The sequence below is a fragment of the Leopardus geoffroyi genome, chromosome A1 (genome assembly GCF_018350155.1).
Source record: "Leopardus geoffroyi isolate Oge1 chromosome A1, O.geoffroyi_Oge1_pat1.0, whole genome shotgun sequence".
NCBI lineage: Eukaryota > Metazoa > Chordata > Mammalia > Carnivora > Felidae > Leopardus > Leopardus geoffroyi.
In genome coordinates this window covers 206,015,888-206,037,269 of record NC_059326.1, presented here as the reverse complement: position 1 = coordinate 206,037,269, position 21,382 = coordinate 206,015,888, and the positions used below count along the sequence as shown (strand labels likewise).

Here is a 21,382-nt window from a genome sequence, read left to right as displayed (position 1 = left end):
GTGGGGGCAGTTTGCTGTCTGCTTTCCTTATATTCACAACAAAGCCAAAGTAAATTGTACACATTGATCAAAAGTTGACAGCTCAGCGTGCAGTTTTGCAACATGCTGGTTGAGTGCCCTTGCTTTAAAACACTCACGGTCATTTCCACGGTGAGACTCCCAGAAATGACTAGGCTCGAAACACCCTATGCCTGTCCGAGGCTTTCCTCCACCTCCCTTTCTTGAAGGGCTCAGTTCTCTCATTCTCCTAGTTTCTCCCATGTATTCGTTGAAAATGAATGAGGTGTGTTGGTTTCAGCCAGTTCCACAGCAGACCCCATAAAGGAGGTACCGGGAGAGGTCTGTTTGCTGCAGTTCCCACTACCTGATCCCACATCTACTGCACTCCGCATCTCTCTTTGAGACTTTCTCTTCACTTGGCCTTTTCTTCCATCTGTTCCTTTTTCTCCGCCTGAAGCTATGAGAGTAGGGGCAATAATCTTAGGATCTTAGGTCCTATCTCCTTTGTGCAGAAGATACTATGAACTTTCGTGGGACTCTATCTTTCTTTTTAGGGGTCAAATATATCCCATTAAAAAGACTGTCATTGCCATGGAGGGCTGAGTCATCAAATACAAATGTCATCTTTCTTAAATCATACTTAATGGAATACAATAAGGGGGATTTGAGCATATAAGATGAATCAGAAAAATCAGGTCCAAGTCTGTCCAAAGACAAGATTAAGAAAATTGTCCTGGTATCCATTCTAGAAGACTTAGTATAAGAAGAGTCCCACAGAGGTCTATGGAGTAGAGTAATTATAAACAACAGTATTTTCCCCAGAAAATTGCCTCTTAAGTCTGATCAATATATTGCATAAGCAAATCAAAATCTCATATTTGTTAAATTCCTTTTTAGATCTTGGTGTTTTTATTATTATTTTGGAATTTGAGGCTGGTAATTACTTTTCGCAACTTTATGCCTTTACCACCACCTTGAGGTTGTGGTAAACTCTGCAAAAAGTTGCTCCCTGTTGTTACACTGGACAAAATTCACCAAACCATCCTTTATCATTTTGTTTTTGGCAAAGATTGGAAAAACTTCAAATTAGGTGATGACGTGTTTCATAAACTATCAAAGAAATCCCAAGTGCTGTCGCACAACTTTCTTTGAGGCAAACTTGCTCTATCTTTCAGATTTCTTGGATTTTTAAGAAAATGTAAAAATCAAGGTAGATACCCTACTCACTCACTAGGTCCCTCTGCTATCTGCTTCTGTTGGAGCATACATCTTTCCCACTTACCATTCCCTATAGCTTGTCATTTCATATCAGTGTGATTTTATTTAGCCATCACCCTAAAATCTATTTTCACTGAAGGATGAGCTTCAGGCTAGTAGGGATCCTTTTTCCTTTTATCTGTCATTACATTTCCATAATGTGGTGGGAGGTCTGAGCATACCATGTATACAAGTGAGGTTCTCGCTGTCCTTCCTGCTTGGAGTCCTTGCAAAACAGAGGGAATTCAAACATTATCTCAGTGATGACAGGAGACATATTGTGGGAAGGAGCCACTGGCCTGAGAGCCCAAAGACGGGAATTTTAGGACCAACTCTACTAAATAGCTCTTTGACTTGTGGCCCTCAGTTTTCATATATTTAAGTGAAATTGGTATAAGGAGAGCTAAACATCCTTTCCAGTTTTCAAATTCCAAGTTTCTCACTGTTGTCAGTGTAGTAAATTATTTATTCATTCATTCAATGAATAAGCAATGTTAATGATATTACTACTGCCCATTACACTTTAAGGACCAAAGATCTTGGTTTTAAGATGTTAAGTCAAGTGTATATTATTTTTCAATTAAGTAATATAACTCAAATTTCGCACCTCACTCTGCTGCTTTGAAACATATGAGAAATATATGCCATGTTTTTGAGGAAACATTTGTTTCATTGTTTTGAGGGAACATTTGAAAAAAGGAGCAAAATGATTGCAATATTCTGGCATGGTGAAGATTAAATTTCATGGTGAATATTACATTTAAGAACTAGGTCACTTTTATCTAATTTACCTACTGCAACATTAAGTTGTGTGGGCTTAATGAGGCCAGATATGGTCGATTTCCAAGAATGGCCAGATCCTGAGAACTTGAATCAGTGAATTTGGCTGATGATAAAACTGGTCACAGGAAGAACTATAGCCACAGATATGCTCTCCCAATGCACCCATGTATTTTTTAAAAATATAAAACAAAGAATTGTATTTCCCTTGTCAATTGAAAGACTTTACACACAAAGGACCCACCCCATTGTCTAACCTCTAGTAAACTTCTGGTTACTTCATCTGGTCCCCTCCCACATGAATTTCAGTTCAAACCCCATTAAACACCTTGTGCATTTTTAACACGAACATTCTTGCCTATTAAACACCTCCTACAACTTGCATGCAGTATTCCTTCTGCCTTAAGAGTTATTTTTCCCCCAGATTCATCTGGCAAATTCCTACTGATTATAATTTTTAGATCAAAACCCACTTTTTCTGTGAATTTTTCCTGGAACTCTCTGGGTTTACGAAGGCAAGGACAATATCTTATTTAACTTTGAATGGACAACATCTAGCAAATGCTGGCAAAAGCAGGTGCTCAAGATATGAGTGAATGATAATTAGCCTTGTCTTAAATCTCTGCCTGTTTTTCTTAATGCACTTGGTTAACAATAAGGGTAGCAATCCATTGCACAAATTACCTTTGCACAAACCATTCTGAACTCTGCCCCAGTAAGTCTGATGCTTTTAAGACTCAGATGTCTTTGTGTTATTCAAGCAAAAAACAAACGTACATCTGAACAATTCTTGACAGCTGAAAAATGCTTTGTTTAGAGAGCTTAAAATGAGACAAATCCTTTTTTAACAAGTCATTCTTTTGGAGCTGCGAATTTCTTTTAAGTTTCAGGTAATTTTCTAGGAGATTTCTAAATGAGAAACGTTAATTTGAAAAAAGACCCTTCGCCACCTCATACTTCCCAGAGTTGGACCTGTTTGAAGGAGAATCCTCTTAGTGAAAAGCTTTAAAGAGCAAGAAAGTATGAAGACTTTTTCATATGACTTAAAGACAATGCACATCACAGCTAAGGAGGTTTACTAGAGGCAATAAATAAGGCATTAAATAACAGTGTGGTCTCTTGTTTAAAACACTGCATTCTGGAACTTAGACATCCTACAAACCTCTCGAAGACCACATCTCTGAAGCAAACTGTCATCTTCTCTCTCTCTACGTCTTGCTCTACGTCCAGTGTTTCTGACTTTAGCGAATGGCATCGTGAGGGAGCCAAGCCAGAAACGTTTGTTTTTATTTTGACTCCTACAACTCCTTCCCCTCACCTTTTCCTATAGCAAGTCAATTGTCACCTCTTATAGATTCTACCTCACTAACATCTTTGGAATTTCTGTGTATCTCTTTTAATCTCTGATGTCACCGTATTAGTTCGTCCATCACCATATGGTATCTGAATTAAAACCACAACAAAAATTTATTGACTACAGGGGCGCCTGGGTGCCTCAGTCAGTTAAGCGTCTGACTTCAGCTCAGGTTACGATCTCCCGGTCCGTGAGTTCGAGCCCCGCCTCAGGCTCTGGGCTGATGGCTCAGAGCCTGGAGCCTGCTTCCGATTCTGTGTCTCCCTCTCTCTCTGCCCCTCCCCCATTCATGCTCTGTCTCTCTCTGTCCCCAAAATAAATAAACATTAAAAAAAAAATTTATTGACTACCTATTACGTACCTAGATCGTGAGGTGCAAAACTAGACAAACTTCCTGCTCCAATAGGAATTTTGGTCTGGCAACTCCCCTCTGGTCTCCTTGTCTGCAGTACTGCCCTGCTTGAACCCATTCTCTCTACTGTGGATACAGTGACTTGCCTAAATCCAAATCTGATCATACCCTTCCCTGCATAAAACCATTCAGTTAGTTCTCACGGAAACCTCAAATTTCTTAGGATGAAATACAAGGAAGACCCTTTGTAATGTGCACCATTTTTCTTTCTCTACAGCTATTTCTTGCTCTAATCCCAAATGCTATGTTACAGAATACAGAACCCCTTGTCATTTCCCTAATGTACTGCATGCTTCTCTTACCCCTAGACACATAGAGTTCTATATGTCTAAAGGAAAGCCCCCCTGACAGAATACATGCTCACACCAAGCTTTTGAGACCCCAATGTGTCCGTGTTTACTCCAAGGCACCTCACTTCACTACCACCCTCTCCCTCCCTTAGCACAAGCCTGACACCGGGCATCAGTCTGCTAAGAGTGTAGAGGCAGGCAGCCTCTTCAACCTATGATACACAGAACGTACTTTTTGAGTTCTAGATATCACAGACCCCTAACCTAACGTTTTACTATGTGATGTAAATGATTTTTCTGTCATTGGAGATCATACTTTGAAGTGCACAGAGCTACAAAGAGCCATATAACACCTGGAGCAACACCTTTCTAACTGGAACAGGGACAATGATCTCTAGAACACTTTACAACTTGGTTAATAATGTTTCCAAGGCACTTGTCTGAAATGATAATATCACAAACCACTTCTACCCCAACCTCCATGCTCCTGTTTAAGATTGAAGCCCCACCTTTTTTTGAACTCTTAACAGAGTCATGCTATGGACAGTGTTCATTTACACTCCATCCAAATTTACTCCCTGCTGCTCCTGAAGAGGACCTACATATTCACTTGGGGAACTGGAAAACTGTGCCTAAGAGTTTTTCTTTAATTGGTTTGACATATATTATACACATTTAAAGGAAATGAGCATCTGTGCATTGTTTTCATTCACCAAATGTCCTCTTCCCATCCTTGCTGTCCTAATCACAAAAGTGTGTTGCATGTAAGATCTGGCAAGTGGAGACGTGGTGGGTGTTGGTTAGGGTGAAGTTTAGATTGGAATAGATCGGGATAATACTAGGAGAAGAAGAAAATAACTTCTGCTCACCAGACCTTAGGTCTTATTTCTTATTCCACACGTATATCTTTTTCCTTTGGACATCAGATGATTTCCTTTGGCTTCAGTTGTTAACTTACGTGAAATAATTGTTTGCAAAACCAGTCCATTTATCTTTACTACCCAATCACTTCTCTAAGAAAACTGAGCATCTTGATGTCCCTGAGAAATTTATTACAATGGTGGGCATTACTACCAAGAGTGACCCTGTGTTATTGAGAGAAAACTGGGCATGATAACTGGAGATTTTGGCCTAAATAAAAATCAGCAAGTGACTTTGGGGAAATCAGTTCAGGTGTGTGGATCTAAGATTACAGGCATCAGCAATTATTGAGATGCTGTTATTATTAACTGATTTGGGGATCACTGCTTTTGATTGTTCTTTCATTAACACAAATATTAGACTTCATATTATTAGGGTTATCAACAATTCCCAAACCATGTGGATCTTTGGTTTTAAAAATAAAAATGGCTCCTCACCTTCATCCAGTTTGCAGAGTACCATGTCTGAACAAATCTTTCTGATATTAATATATTCTGAAACACATCGATATATTCTGAAACAACCCTTTCCAAAACCTCACAGGGAAGTGACTCCTAGAGATAGAAGGAATCTTTCTCCCTTCCCATCTCTTTGCTGATGGGGCTGCAGTGGGAAATGCTCACTAAGCTATACCATCTGGAGGGTGCGTGATGTTTTTGCAAGCCACGTGGAAAAAAACGGAGGGGGGCACAGGGATGTGGAGAACTCACACAACCTAAGGGCCCACCATTCACTGCCAGAATTAGTTGCACAATTACCCCAGTCACAACAAATTGTCACCAAGGGTGACAGAGATCCTAGAAGAGTTGTAATGAACTATTTTCAGTTTTACTATAACAACAGTATTTGTGCAGACACGCTTGACCTCACCCTGAGATGGATATATGCTTACTTGCAACAGAACCTGCTGCATTGCTTGATGTATTTAAACAATGGAAATGTGATTAATGACAACAATATGTCTTTCTCAGTGCAGCTCCTTGTCAACATTATCTAGCTAGCCCAACCTGTTAGTAGATCCCTGAAGGATAGGTATTTAAGCTATTTGTTAATTGTGGCTAGTCTTTTCTTTACTCCTTGGTATAAACCAATACAGATGTCAGAAGAATACTACAGATTGAATTTTTGAAAATCATGTTATCAATTAAAAAATTGTTACCATAATAAGTTTAGGTGACTTTGGCCAATTATGAATTTGTTAGATATGAATTCATTTCTAAAAACATGCAAGGCTTGGTTTCTTTGGAATATGTAACTCAATTTTTCTTTCATTTTCTTCTATGATATCTGACCTCCAAAACTACTCAGAAAAGACTTAATAGCTATTATAAGTCATTTTAGGAAGTATAAAACTGAAAAGGTGGTGGTCCTTCTCTTCAAGGAGCTCATGGGATAGTCAATCAGTGGTTCTCAAACCAGACCCAACACCAAAATGACATTGAGATCCAGGGCCACTGCAGAATCTCCAAAGAAGGAGCTTGAACACACGTAGATTGTAAAGTTCCACTGGTAACTCTGATGTACAGAATCACTGTAACAGATTTAAGCTTAGTTTTAAAATGATTATAAGAAAAATAATGAGCAACATAATAGAAATCTGTAATATTAGTGTTAGAGAAAAACAAAACCCTAAGATACATGCTGCAAAATGGCCATGTAACATCTGACCCTTGGTGAGTAGAATTGTCATGTGTATCCACATCTATTGGAAAATCCAAATCATAATAATAAGCTCTATTACAGTAAAGTTCTATTTAAAGTAAATTTAATTAGCCTCAATAATAAAATCTCTTCATAGGAAATTGGGTTCTCGAAGAGAATTATTTACTTTTTTAATTTAGCAGAATGCCTTTGGGTGTCCTCATAAAACTGTTGTTAATAATAATAATAATGAAAGTCAACATTTATTTATCTCTTACTATGTACTAGGCTCTAAGCTAAACACCTTGCATGATTACCATGCTATGCTCTTCAGTAACATTATGAGACAGGTGTATTTTCACTTCTTTTTTCCAGAAGAGGAACTGAGGCTCAGTGTTTAAAGAACTTGCCTAAGATCACACATGGCAAGTTGGCAGAGTCAGGACAAGCGCAGCTCGGTGTCCAGAGTGAATTCTCTGAGCTACTTGAACTATACAGAAAACACAAACAAGATACCCAATGGAATGAACTCATTCCCAGGATGGAGAAAAAATGAAGGAATAAAGAAATGAACGAATAGACTGCTGTGCCACTCTACGGGAAGCCACATCTGACAGCTCTTGCTAATCTCTAGCTCTATATTTCGCTACAGCTTTTTAAAATCTACAACATAAAAAAGTAATATAGTTAAAAGGGATATTTCACTTAATTGACTATTTTAATCTTGCACTATCACTATTTTAGTGCACAAACCCTTGAATCACCAGGGCTCCTTACAGGAAAGTTTAAAACTGGAGCTGGAGGTAGCTGCTTTTTGGGCAAGCCACCAAGTAGAACACCACACTTATTTTTCTGTTAGCATGTCAATCAGTACACTAGCCAAAGGAGATAATCTGAAAATTGGATTGCCTTTTCCTCTATTCCTAAAGCTTTGGGAATCTAAAATATTCTGGATAAGAATCAATGACATTCATTGGAAGCCATTTTCACATGTTGGGAAAAGCTACTCTTCTGACAGGACTTTTAAGTTGTTTGTTGTTTAAAATTCCTGAATTTGGAAGTAGATGGAAACATTTTCTTCTCTTTCATTTTATACTTGTTAGTAAATATGATACTTTCTTATTACTGCTTTGGGTTATTTGTGAAAAAAAATCATACAATTTCAGAACTTAATCAGAAACAACTTAGAACGTGGAGTGATGTGTAGGGGCTTAAAAAAGAAACACAGACTCTGAAATCAGGCAGACATATGTTTGTATCCAGCTCTGCCATGGATGCTGTGTAAGGCTGGGTGATTTGGTTTGCTTTGCTAAGCCTTCTTTTTTCCACATATAAAGTAGAAATGAAAATATCTGCATCATTCAATTGCTAGGAGGTCTAAAATGAGAACAGATACGTCTACTGTAGTTATTCAAAAATATAACTTCTCATTCCAATTTCTTTATGTTACAGTGGAGAATGTCGAGGTCAGAAACTGGCACCCTGTAAATCATCTAAACTTGAACCTAGGTTTATGGATGTCAGTCATATTTTTGTAGTAATGCATTGATTTGAATAACAAAAGATTATTGATTTAAGTTTTAAATATAAACGTTTTACTTCACTCTCCACTGCTTGCCATTTTCCTAGGATACAGCAACTTCTGGTCAACCAAGGCTACATACAGCTCATTATAACCCTGCAGAGTCCAGGAAAAAGAAAGTCAGTATAATTCATTTGATTTACAGTCATTCTTTAATAATGAACTACCAGTAACAGGTCAGGTCTCTCAAGAATTGGTATTCATGAACATCTAATTGGGAATTTCTTCCTGTTTTGGTAATAATTCAAATGGAACTAAAGGTTAGTGTTCAGATACCATATGATTAAATTTCCCCTACAAAACATTGTAATTCATATGCCCTTGGAAATTGTCACTCTTACTACAGAATTAGAGTACTGATGCCCGAAGAGAGGACAAAGGCTAGTCAATGCCTTTACTTTACAAGACCAGGAAACCGAAGGCAGATGAAACTGACTTCCTCCAGCTTACATAATTCATTAGTAAATGGCAGTGCTGGGTTCAGAAACCAGTGAACATCTGCTTCTGGTTTATCTTAGCACTTACCACACTATGTTGAATTAAACTGTTCATGAATATGTCTCCCCACTAGAAAGTAACCACCTTGAGGACTAGGGACTGATCGTATCTATTAGTCATTCTGAAGAGCAGGCACTTAGCACAGCCACATAATACAAATAATAATAAACATATTCAAAGACAGACATTATTTTCAAGAATCAAGAATATTTTCTCTTATACTACCCTATTCTATGAGGTATGATTCTAAGGTCGTGGGATGTTCTTTTTATAACACACTCCCCCAAAACTTACAAGCTGAAAGTGAGCTATCATTCAGAATTGTTACCTGTGGAGATGATTGTTCACTTATCCCATCAATGGTAGGATGACTCAAAACCTTTTTATAACTCCTCTATTGAAATTGCCTTCAGAGTATGTTCATGAGGCACATATGAAAAATCAATCTCATTATTGTACCATTTGGATTTTGCCTCCAAACAGCATTTATCGTCTCTGTTCACCCACCTTATTTATTAAACTTGGCTCCGAATGAGTTTAGGTTGTTTCAAAAACCATTTTATCCTGAAAAGATAAAGATTTACCCCCACTGAAACTGGTCTTAAAATTGCTTCAGTATCACTTGGATGGATAAGTAAATTCCCAAGGTGACTACTCTGAAGGCAGCAGACACTGAAAATGTATAAATTTTGGCATATTCACTTAGACAAAAAAACAAGCCATATAACTAAATATTTTATGTTTCCCTAATCCCTGAGCAGTTGGTATCATCTGTTTAACAAGTAAAGGAGTTAGTTGAGCTCCAGAAAAAGTAACTGTCATAGATCTGCGCAGTGGCTGCTCTCGGCTGGGGGTTTTCAACTAGAGGGAATTTTCACATGTACGCATGTACACACACACACACACACCAATGTCTGTAGACATTTTTGACTGTTCTGACTGGAGGTCAAGGTACTACTGGAGTCATGTGGTAGAGGCTAGGGATGCTGCTGAATGTCATACAATGCACAGGACAGTCCCTCACAACAAAGAATTATCCTATCTAAAATGTCAATTGTGTTGAGGCTAAGAAATCCTGCCCTAGGCTGAGAATTCTGACTCCCAGTCTCTTTAGCATCCTTCAGTGGCGTCAGTATTAATATCCCTGTGTCCTCATGTCTCCATAAATACGTACATGCATTTTTCTTTGGTGATGAAAGAATAAATGTATCCCCTGCCGTTTGCCACTTGAAAATCTTTCTTTGCCTTAAGCTCCTTTACCAAAGGGTACTAAATTGTCACAGAGGTTGCCTGGAGATACATTTGGCACCTTAAAAGTCTAATTGGCAGGAAAATTAAAGCAACTTAAAATGTGTGCGCTCTTCTGAGAGATGTGCTATTCCCACCCTATGTTATTAGATCTCACAGGCAGCTGGGGCAAGAACAGCTGGGACTTCCTGCGCTACGTTTTGCCAAGTTGCTATAAAATTGTCCCTTTTCACTGCAAAACTGAGAAGGAAGAGAGGAAAAAATAGACCAACCATATTTGTCAAAAGTTGCTTCCCAGCTATCTTTCAGAAATCCCAAAGGTGGCTCCCTTGTCAAGTTAATTCAATAAGTGAAGGAATGTACTTCATTGATATGTACTTCTGATAACAAAGGAAGTATCTTGGCATATACGGTGGGCAGGACAGAATGCCAAACCTAAAAGCATATTTTTCTACCTCAAAGTTAAAAAATAAGACATGAGTCACATAGTTGCCAAATTTTCTCAGGGGACTTGCTGAATTTTGTGGTCAAAAGAAAATCCTTTCGCATAATGGTTTTGTTTTCCCTTCTCTCATAAACAGCCATCACTAACACCAGTAAACACACAAAGTGTTGGGTCTTTGAAACCACCACAGAACTCAACTTGTTGGCCTAGTTTGAACCTTATTGTCTGGAAATGTTCCCAAAATCAAGCAGAATTTTCTACCTTAGAAAAGATGCTTTTACCACCGTCAATGGTCAATGATTAGAGAACCACAAAAGTAGACCACATCTGAGAAGAGAAAATAGACATACTTTTGATATTTGTGTACAACACATTGCAATGGTTGGAGGAAGGTAAAGGGCAGAGACGGTCACTGTACTATTATCCTGAAATATTAGATAAGTCATTTTTGTCATCTTTCCTTCTTTTGAGCTCCTATGGCATATGAAATCTACAGGTTAAAATGTTAGTACTAGTTGCAAATTCTGTCATGTGCCATTCTCTAATTCTGTCTCCTATATAAATCTCAAGTTCTAAAAAGATTACCCTCTAACCCAAGGATCGAGGCAATATTTTATAAGACAGTACACCATGCCTCTCCTATCCCCACTCCAAGCCCACAGCATGGTCTTAACACATTCTTTTTGGTTGAGTGACTGGCTGATTCAAAAGATAGATGGATTCTTGAGCTGGGACTCTAAGAGAAACTACTTTGGTCACTTTAAAAAGAGAAATTAAAATTCTCTACACCCATAGCATAAAAACATTCACCAAGTGGTTTATGCTATTTTCTTCTCCTCTCTATCCCACCATATCTAAGTTCTATCTGAACTTTTAGCAAGAGTTATAGAAAGACAAAAGCCTCAAAATATCACAAAGATAAGCCATGCAATGCTGGGATAGGGAAATACAATTTCACAACTCAATTGCCAAAGAAATACCTCAAGAATCACTGTACTTGTATGCTCCAGAACAATCTTGAAACTAGGTGAGAGCACCACATCTGGTCTCTGAACACTTTCTGTACCTCCAATCAGAAGATATACTCTCACAGATGCTGAGAAAAAAGTAGATTTCTGTTTGTTTTCATTACTTCTCTCTTACACCTTTCAACACACACACACACACACACACACACACACACACACACACACGCACATCACATCACATTTTCAATCTCAAGCTGGCTACTTGGAGCAGAAAATTGTGGACCATTGAATACGCCTTTATTTGCACAGCCCATGTCATGGAGACATTAAAACATCTGCCTCAATGTCCATGGTATTATGGAGTCTCTCAGTCCTTATCAGATACAAGAGTATTGGCCATATCCTGTTTGGGGGCTGCTTAGAACACAAGTGTAAAGTGTAAGCCCATAGTGGTAATGAGTTGTGTGTGTGTGTGTGTGTGCGCACGCAAAGGTGTGAAATTCTCCTTCTGTCTATAAAACCAGGTAGAAATGCACGTGGCAGCCTGCTCTGCTTGTGAATGGCAATAAGGGTCAAATTCATTACAAAAACGTTCAACTGCTAACCAGTAAATGTAAAACTAAGACAGGAATAAAACTAAGTTTCCAGGCTATTTTTTTTCCATCATATGTCCCCCAAATCAACACAGGGTATCTGTTGACAGATTTAACTTAGACTGAACTATCTAACCTAGCTTCCCTACAATCTCTTCACTATAAGCTACTTCTTACAAGTATTTTATTTGGAGAAACAGGCCATCTAAATTAAACTCTTCAAAAATGAACCAAAACATCTGAAAAATGTACATTCATGAATAACTTGTTACTGTGTTGTTTATCCTCTTGACTGGTTCATTTTCAAACCGTAGTTAAGTCATATTGGCAACAGCTTTTCTGCTTAGTATTCAGACAGGCAGCAGCTACGTGGTGAATTCGCTCAGTTTTATATTGGCCAAATCTCCCATACATTTCCAAAGGGCAGCCTTTGCTGTTAGCATTCACTAATGAAATCACACATTACAGTCTCACTGCCACATACCGCTCCTTCAAGAAAGGATGTCACAGCTCCAGAAACAACTTGTAAGCTTCTTTTCTTTTAACAGCTGAGGCCACAGAGAAATAAGTGATGAGGGGGTGGGAGGAAGGAATATTCTAAAGCAAAAATGCAAGCTATACTTGCGATTTCTGGAAAAAATCAATTATGACAAGCAAGTTTCTATCTATCCTTGTCTAATTATTTTTAGTACTATAAAATAAGTTAATGAGCGAGGCTACAATCCCAGACACACAGATCAAGAGCCGGAAGATCGGTACTCTACACCATGAAGCCAAAGATTAGTGTCTGCAGCCGATGCATGTAGTGTTTGCTTCTGAGATGCCCCAAGGCCAGAGAGTCTGAGAAAATATCATATTTACAGCTTTTTAAATTGTTGTTATAATGAGAATATTACGGAAGAAAATATTTTATCAACTGAATGTGATAAATTAAAAGCTGAAATGTCATTGCCTAGAGTGGTGTTAGTTAACTCATTTGAGATTTCTGTAACAATTTTGTTAGGTGGGGTGCAGGTGGAGCAACTCCTCACCCTTTTGTCCTTTCACAGAGAGGATTTAGCTCATACACCTCACTGAAATAAGTATTTATACCTGTTGGAGTCACCCTGGGGAATGCATAGATTAGTCACCCAAAGCTGAGTCTACCAAACGCACCCAACACAAATAAGCCTGCTGGTGCACCCATTCAGGCAAGCCCAGGCGGATATGCCTCCCCCTGCCATAAAGGGCAAGAAGACAATTCAGTGGTAAATGTGACAGTTGACTCTCCCCTTTGGCTTCTTTGTGCCTTCAACAAGTTGTGAAACTTTGGGAAGAAAGTTGGAATAGTCACCAATATCAAAGAATCAGCAATTCTCTTTATAAAATTCTGTGTTCTCACATTTTTTTCTCACCCTCAACTCCTCTGATATCTACCACCTGGGTTCCTTATATTTGCCATTCAGCCCCAGCCCTTTCTCAATGAGATAGGCAGAAACTTAAGACTGCAGAGAAAGAATGTCAAGATTGTCAGTATGGCTCAATGTGAAGAGTTTTCACTTTCAGTAGAAGGACCTGGGCTGGGGTATCACCAATTCTTTGATTGGCTTCATTATCAAAATGGTCTGGGCTCCTACATAGATACAGCCTCACTTATTTCAGTGAGAAAAAGAACCACAAAGAAACAGCACATGGAAAGCCTAATTCACACCAGAGGCTTTAAACCAAATGGAAGTGATATTTCTTCCCTGCATTGCACTGAAAAGGGAGAAAAGAAATTTAAAAGCCACCCCTGACATTTAGAAGCTGGCCTGACATGCACAACTAGGCCTATTATGTTCCTTTTGGACCCGAACAATCTCCCAGAATACCAACCTCAGACTAGGTTACTTGAGATCATGAGACAGTGGGATAAAAAAGGATACTTTAATTTTGTCTAAGCACAAAAACAAGATCACCCACAAAGTAACCAAACATCTACCTCTCTAGACTAAAATAAATGACTGCACCTCCTTTGCCAATTATAGTTTACCCTTCTTCTGGCCATACAGATAGGAGTTATTCATGGAGAGCCTGGGTGGCTCAGTCAGGCGATTGGCTCAGGTAGTGAGATTGAGCCCTGCACTCTGCGCTGAGTGTGGATACTGCTTAGGATTCTCTCTCTCTCTCTCTCTCTCTCTCTCTCTCTCTCTCTCTGCCCCTCTTCTCTCTATCTCTCTCTCAAAACAAACAAACAAACAAACATAAAAAAAGAAGACTTGGGGTGCCTGGGTGGCTCAGTCGGTTGAGCATCAGATTCTTGATTTTGGCTCAAGTCATGATCTCACGGTTTGTGGGATCGAGCCCCGTGATGGACTCTGCACTGACAGCTGGGAAGCTGCTTGGGATTCTCTCTCTCCCTCTCTTTGCCCCTTCCCCTCTCGTGTGCTCACAAGCTGTCTCAAAATGAATAACATTAAAAAATATTAAAAAATAAATAAATAAGTAAAGGCTTATGGAGATACCCACTTATAGAATTATCCTTGCCTTTTCACACAATCCAATCTAGAGAGAACCTCTAATTCCTTGAACCTTTCCCCAAGTCACTCAACCTAAGCCCCAATTCTATAGGGCTTAAAATTCCCTTCCAACCCTCTCACTGGGATGTATCATGGTTCCCAATGGTGGGAGTTCTCTTTTGCTGCAACAAGGAAGCTCAGTGTGTTCAACTATATATTTGTGTCTAGTGATTTGGCAATGCTTCCCCCTCCCCCAGTTTTCAATAAGGTGTCTCCAGAGTGGAGCTGTTCCCTTTGGGTGAGCTCTCAGTGGAATGGGCTTGTGCTTCCCTTCAGGAGCCCTGTCAGTACAGGGCAGAAAGGGAGCACCAGCCTGAAGGCTCTTCCTTGCGCCTCAGTATGTGGCCTGTGCTGTCCAGATCCGACCCATTTTACTTCTTGAAACAGACACCACTTACTGGCTCATCTACTGAAAATATGTGCTTTGGTTCATTTCAAATCCCAAACAAGCCTCCTTATTCCTCAGTTGCTGGCTGAAGTCTCCAAATTACTGTGCCACAATCTAATTGACTAAACATCCCTGCTGCCTGGGCCCTCCATCTTTATTCCCTCTGCCCACCATCAACCCACCTGCTCTCAACTTTTTGTGAATGCCAGTTACATACTAGGCTACTTCCTTTCCAGATGTTAAATTCAATCTGCCAAGCAATTCCCCATAAGAAAATTTAGATTCAGAGATTAAAGTGGGTAAACCTCTATCCTACGCCATGCTTGTTAGACAAGTGTACGTATTTTCCCTCCCCCTCTCACACACACCCTCTGTCCCCTACACACACACTCCCAAGTTTCCCACTCCTCCACACACACTCTCTCTCTCTCTCTGATACACACATGCACACACACACACACACACACACACACACACACACACACCAGGCACTGAATGGGCAACTGACTTCCCAACAGCTTGGCATTCTCTCTAGTCTTTGACTCTCCTGACACAGATAATGAAAGATGCCTGCCTGTATTCACCTGTCATTTAATCATACAACATCAGCAGAATAAAGGAGAAGGTGAGCTTTGATGTGCACTCCTGTTTTAAAAATTCTTGGGTCAAAAGCTGTTAAAACAGAGAGGGGTACAGGCAGCCCTCCCTCCTGCCACACCCCAGCAGGACCCAGGCAGAAATCATTCTTGTGTCACACGGCCTTATGGTCGGAAGTTGTTATAGAAACTTCTTTTTACTGTTTGAAATCAGGACTGGGGAGGCCACTGAGTTGCAAATGCTGTAATGTTAATTGGTTTTGGTGGAAGACACAGAGTCTCAAAGTTACTAACGCTTCTTGCAAAGGAATGTGCTTTTGGGCCCAGGGGAAAAGAGTCTCTCCCCAAAGCCTTGCCCATGTTTCTGCAGCACAATAATCCTAGGATAGAGTTATGTGACATGGGAGAGAAGATGTATGAGAGACAATAGTAAAGGACCAATTTTTTCTAGAAATCAGTGACGGGTAGCTCTACCTTAGTAACAGAACAAATCTAGCACGGTCTGTGGGTAGAGAAATCATGGCTTAAGGAAGAACTACCTGAATCTGGGATTGGAAGGGGACTGATAAATTTTGGGGTTGACTCTCTCTTTCCAGGTTTCTTTTTTTTTTTCTTTCTTTCTTTTTTTTTTTTGTGAATTAACTTTTATTTTATTTATTTTCTTTTTTAAATATGAAAGTTATTGTCAAATTGGTTTCCATACAACACCCAGTGCTCATCCCAACAGGTGCCCTCCTCAATACCCATCACCCACCATCCCCGCCCTCCCACCTCCCATCAACCCTCAGATTGTTCTCAGTTTTTAAGAGTCTCTTATGTTTTGGCTCCCTCCCTCTCTAACCTTTTTTTTTTCCCTTCCCCTCCCCCATGGTCTTCTGTTAAGTTTCTCAGGATCCACATAAGAGTGAAAACATATGGTATCTGTCTTTCTCTGTATGACTTATTTCACTTAGCATAACACTCTCCAGTTCCATCTACATCGCTACAGAAGGCCAGATTTCATTCATTCTCATTGCCACGTAGTATTCCATTGTGTATATAAACTACAATTTCTTTATCCATTCATCAGTTGATGGACATTTAGGCTCTTTCCATAATTTGGTTATTGTGGAAAGTGCTGCTATAAACATTGGGGTACAAGTGCCCCTATGCATCAGCACTCCTGTATCCCTTGGGTAAATTCCTAGTAGTGCTATTGCTGGGTCATAGGGTAGGTCTATTTTTAATTTTTTGAGGAACCTCCACACTGTTTTCCAGAGTGGCTGCACCAGTTTGCATTCCCACCAACAGTGCAAGAGGGTTCCCATTTCTCCACATCCTCTCCAGCATTTATAGTCTCCTGATTTGTTCATTTTAGCCATTCTGACTGGTGTGAGGTGGTATCTGAGTGTGGTTCTGATTTGTATTTCCCTGATGAGGAGTGACATTGAGCATCTTTTCATGTGTCTGTTGGCCATCCGGATGTCTTCTTTCCAGGTTTCTTGAAACCAAGTTCATCTGTGGCTGGGGTGGGGGTTGAGGTGCAGCTTGCCTACAGAGGGGAGCAGTGTTGCTCAAAGAAGGACTCACCTGGAGGCTGTTAGAAATTGAAAACTCTGAGCCACAGGCTCATGAATCAGAGCCTCTGGGAAAGCACACAGGAATTTGCATTTTCATGAACACTTCTTAAGCATGGCCCCATTTGTCTGGAGCTTCCGTCTTATTTACAAGCCAGACTCCTCTTTCTAATGGTTCAAAAGACCTAGATTCTGAATTGATCCTAGCACTGGTTCAAGCCCCACTTGAACAAATTATTTAGTTTTTCTGACCTTCAGTTTCTTAAATTGCATATCAAGAATAATACCTGTTGAACAAATGAGGCCTCCATAAGTATATGTTGAAGAAATTAAACCTTATGATGAAAGCATCTTACGAACAATGATTATTCTAATGCCGATTTTCCATGGTCTCCTTGACATTCTTTCTCTTTAGGCATGTGTCTCCTGAGGAGGCCACTTTCCCTTTTACTGAAGAGACTAATCCATTATCAGCTGTCCCACCAGTGCACTGACCTATTGGGGCATGGCAGGGGTGGCGGGGTGGGGGGTGGGATAGGGCAGAGCCAGAAAGCTGCTCTTCATGAAGATTGGTGGTTTCTTATGTCACCCTGAGCTGCCTTTGAACCATTCTGAGTCTCCACTCTTCGTGAGCTCCCTGAAGCTGCTAAGGTGATGGTGCCACAGGTGAACAACTTCCCAGAGTCCAGCCCCACACCTGCTGGGTCCAGGCAACAATAGGGCAAATCGGGCAGCAGAAATATTGTTTGAGGTATGGTTGTGAACTGGAGTATGTCTCCATAAGATGGAAATATTAGAGTTTATTGTGTTCACGAGGCAGAAAGAGAGCCCATGAAAGGTCAGCCCTGCACAAAATCGATGGCCCACCCCCAGGTCTGATGTCTGACCCTCTCTGGTCAAGGTTCTAGGGCACCTTGTTATGTTGCGCACGATGCAGATAGAGAGCCAGTTGACCCTTCCATGTTGGTCCCTGCAGTCTGATGGTCTCTGACTTTTCCTAGCCTTCTTGTCCATCCTCTGTCCTCATCCTTCCCTAAGGTGTAGAGGACAAAATTCTGCCTGCAAGCCAAAAGACCTGGATTTTAATCCCATATTTGCTGGCAGTTACTTCTGTTACTTCGGACAATCGTTTAGCATACCTCTGGCCTCAATTTCCTTACTCAACGGAAACAGTCAAATGGGCAATCGAGGCACAAGGCAAGGAGGTGGAAACCAAGTCACCTTTAAATTTTCCCTTCCTTTCTGTTATTTAATAGTGGTGCTTCCATGAGGGTCCCCATGACAGCATTCTACCTCGGTTCACTTTCTTTTTTAAGTTTATTTATTTATTTTGAGAGCGAGAGAGAGCATGGAGGAGGGCCAGAGACAGCAAGGGAGAGGGAGAGAATTTCAAGCAGGCCCCGCACTGCCAGCACAGAGTCTGACATGGGGCTCAAACTCACGAACCCTGAGACTATGACCTGAGCTGAAACCAAAACATTTCAAATCTACTCTTCTCATTGGCTTTGCCTACCCCAACTGTGGCATACGTTTCCCTGTCAAACCCCTAGACCTGACTCTGCCCTCCAAGATGACAGATAACATATTATATGTACCCACTGCTAAGAAACGTGAGTTTTACCTAGTTTGCAGAAGTAGGCATGGAACTTGGAGTCAAACAAATCCAAATAATAATCCTGGTTTTGCTAAACCAATATGAGAGTTTTGAGCAAGGTACTAGACATTTCTTATCCTCAGTTTTTCAACTCTAATGTATTTAATAATACTTACCTTGCAAGGCTGGAGGGAAGATTACATGGATAAATTCATGCAAACCACTTAGTACAGTGCCTGGTACATAATGTGGGCTCAACCAATACAGGAGCCTTCATTTTCCCAGCTGGATGACATTGGTGCTTATTCACAGTCAGCCAACAACCAATTACACGCTGAATATTTTACTTCATCCTCCAAACAATGACTGTGATGATGAGGGAAAATGGGCAGGGCAGTTAGCACAGTATTAAACAGATGTGGAACACTTAAAATAGATGATAATGATGATCATAATCATTATCACCACCCTCATCGTCGTCATCTAAATTACTGGCCTGTATAAACCTTGTCTCAATTAATTCAGCATCAATTTACTTGCAAAGACGTATTGCTCCTTAAATATTCCAACAGGTGGTCTAACTGATTTTTTTTTAAACTAACAAAACCTATAATTTAATAAACTTCCATGAATTAGAGAAGGACTTGACTCAAGTCGCACACCTTCTTTTTAAGAACGTGTGAATTCCGTGGGGGTGAGGTGCAAAAGCTGGTGTTTGAAAAATAAATTAAAAATAGGTCTTTAAGAAATAAAAATCTGTGTCTTTTGGCATTACTAAAATGTGGAAAATGCATCTGCAATATTTGGAACCAGTGGCCAGATTGAAAGCTACACTACCTGAGTTGAGTTGTCCTAAAAGCCACCTACACCTTCAAACACTGTTTTCTAAATGCATGTGCTCACAGTTTTGTTAGTCCAAATATTAGACGCCATAAAACATTATAGAGAAACTAGTCACATGCAGGATCTTAGAACTGTAGGATTTTAGAACTGGAAAGTGTCTTGGAAATAATCTAGTTCAAACTCCAAACTTTGCAGATGAAAATACCTAAGGTCCAGGAAGATCTTAAAATTGCCTAGCGACTTCTTTGGTGGCAAAGGAGAGTCTCATTACATCTTTTGGTGTTAATGTAGGACTTTCTGAATGAGTACGTTTGTGCACAATAGCAAGAGGAAAATGGCAAAAAGTCTTCATGGGCTTTATCACTTGATGAGAAAAAAGAAGCACTATGTCTTTGGGAAGTCGAGTATTCTTTCGATGATTTTCAGAGGTAAGTAAATTAACTTTGCAAGGAACTATCTAAGGACTGACAATGACCTTTTCCTATAAGCCTCACACAGAAGGCTGAAATATGTCAAATCAAATAAAAACAAAACCAGAGCTTTACATGAATACCATATGCAGCATACAGGCATTCCAATTTGTTTACAAGGAGGTCTTTCTAGAACTTCTGAGACAAACTCTGTTCATAATGGCCAGGTTCAGATATATTTGCAAATCATTTGCAAGTAATTTGCATAGTCCTAGAGAGGAAAAAAAAGTTGATTCTACCTACAGGGTCTGCATTTCTACTTTTTAAATTTTTTTCCCCCTTTTCTTTTTTCTTTTTAAGTTTTTTTTATTTATTTTTTGAGAGAGAGAGAGAGAGAGAGAGAGAGCAAGTGGTGGGTGGGACAGAGAGAGAGAGTGGGAGAGAGAGAATCCCAACCAGGCACCTGTGCAGAGCCTGAGGCGGGATTTGATCTTCCGAACATGAGATCCTGACCTGAGCTGAAATCAAGACTGGGGTGCTTAACCAACTGAGCCACCCAGGCACCCCTTTCTTCCACCTTTTTCAGTGACACAGCTCTACTATTCCAGATATGTAAGCCAGAGGCAAGTGAAAAGTTCTGAATTAGAGCAGATGACTGAGGACAGTTTTTCAAAATTAATTTTATGGGCTGTTAATAAGTGCTATCTGAGAAAATATTAAGTGTTTGCAAAACATTGTATTAGTTCAGTTTAAACAGAATTCTTCGTTAAAATGCTTGTTAGTGACTTTTACATGCTATAAAGATTGTGAATCTTTTGAGAGACTTAAGCAGATATCTAATTTTCAGCACTTTCCTAACTTATTTGATCTTTTTTCCACAAATCCTACTTTACTAATACTGTACTATAGCATAAGTAACCAAAGAGCAGTTCAACTTACAACTTGCAAAGACCTAACTGCATGAAATCCTGTAAGAGAAAAAAATGAAAGTCATCTATACCTTGAGTGGATTTTTCTTCCTGACTTCCCAAAGGCTATTCCTTACACAGGTAAAAGCAGGGTATGGTTCTTGGCCAAATGCAAAGCAGGCATATTACATGGGAAAGTCTTTTCCTAAATATAGAACGAGGCAACAGAAGGTAAAGAAAGAAAGGGAAGACTCCTTTCATGCCCAATATGTAAAATTTAGAGATGAAGCTTCCTTCATTAAAGATGTAGGGAGAATAAAGAATGCTGTCATTGGTTGATTCCCAGTCCCCTCCTGCCTTCCCTACCTCTAATGGGTCCTCAGGGACTTCTCAAAATCTGGGGCCTTTGTGGGGTGTAGTTGAGAACAACACATTCTTATGTGTATACACTAGAACTCTCTCATTTTTAAGGATGTAAGAGAAGTGGTAAGTTGTTATTTACCAAAACAATGAACTGTTGTAGAAGGTGGTGCTATCAAATACAGTCTGATGGGACTAGCT

At 39.8% G+C, this 21,382-nt stretch overlaps 1 protein-coding gene across 3 annotated transcripts in view; it reads right to left on the bottom strand.

Moving 5' to 3' along the window:
- Nucleotides 1-21,382, bottom strand: part of PLCXD3 (phosphatidylinositol specific phospholipase C X domain containing 3) — a 168,133-nt gene that overhangs the window by 29,308 nt on the left and 117,443 nt on the right. Inside the window, exon 3 of one of the 3 annotated variants that reach the window (XM_045439315.1) lies at nucleotides 17,160-18,125. The exons of the other annotated variants lie outside the window; for them this stretch is intronic. Coding sequence (XP_045295271.1) covers nucleotides 17,984-18,125 — 142 coding nt within the window. The 3' untranslated portion in view covers nucleotides 17,160-17,983. Of the gene's footprint in view, nucleotides 1-17,159; nucleotides 18,126-21,382 lie in introns of those variants that run through there. 3 annotated transcript variants of the gene reach the window in all.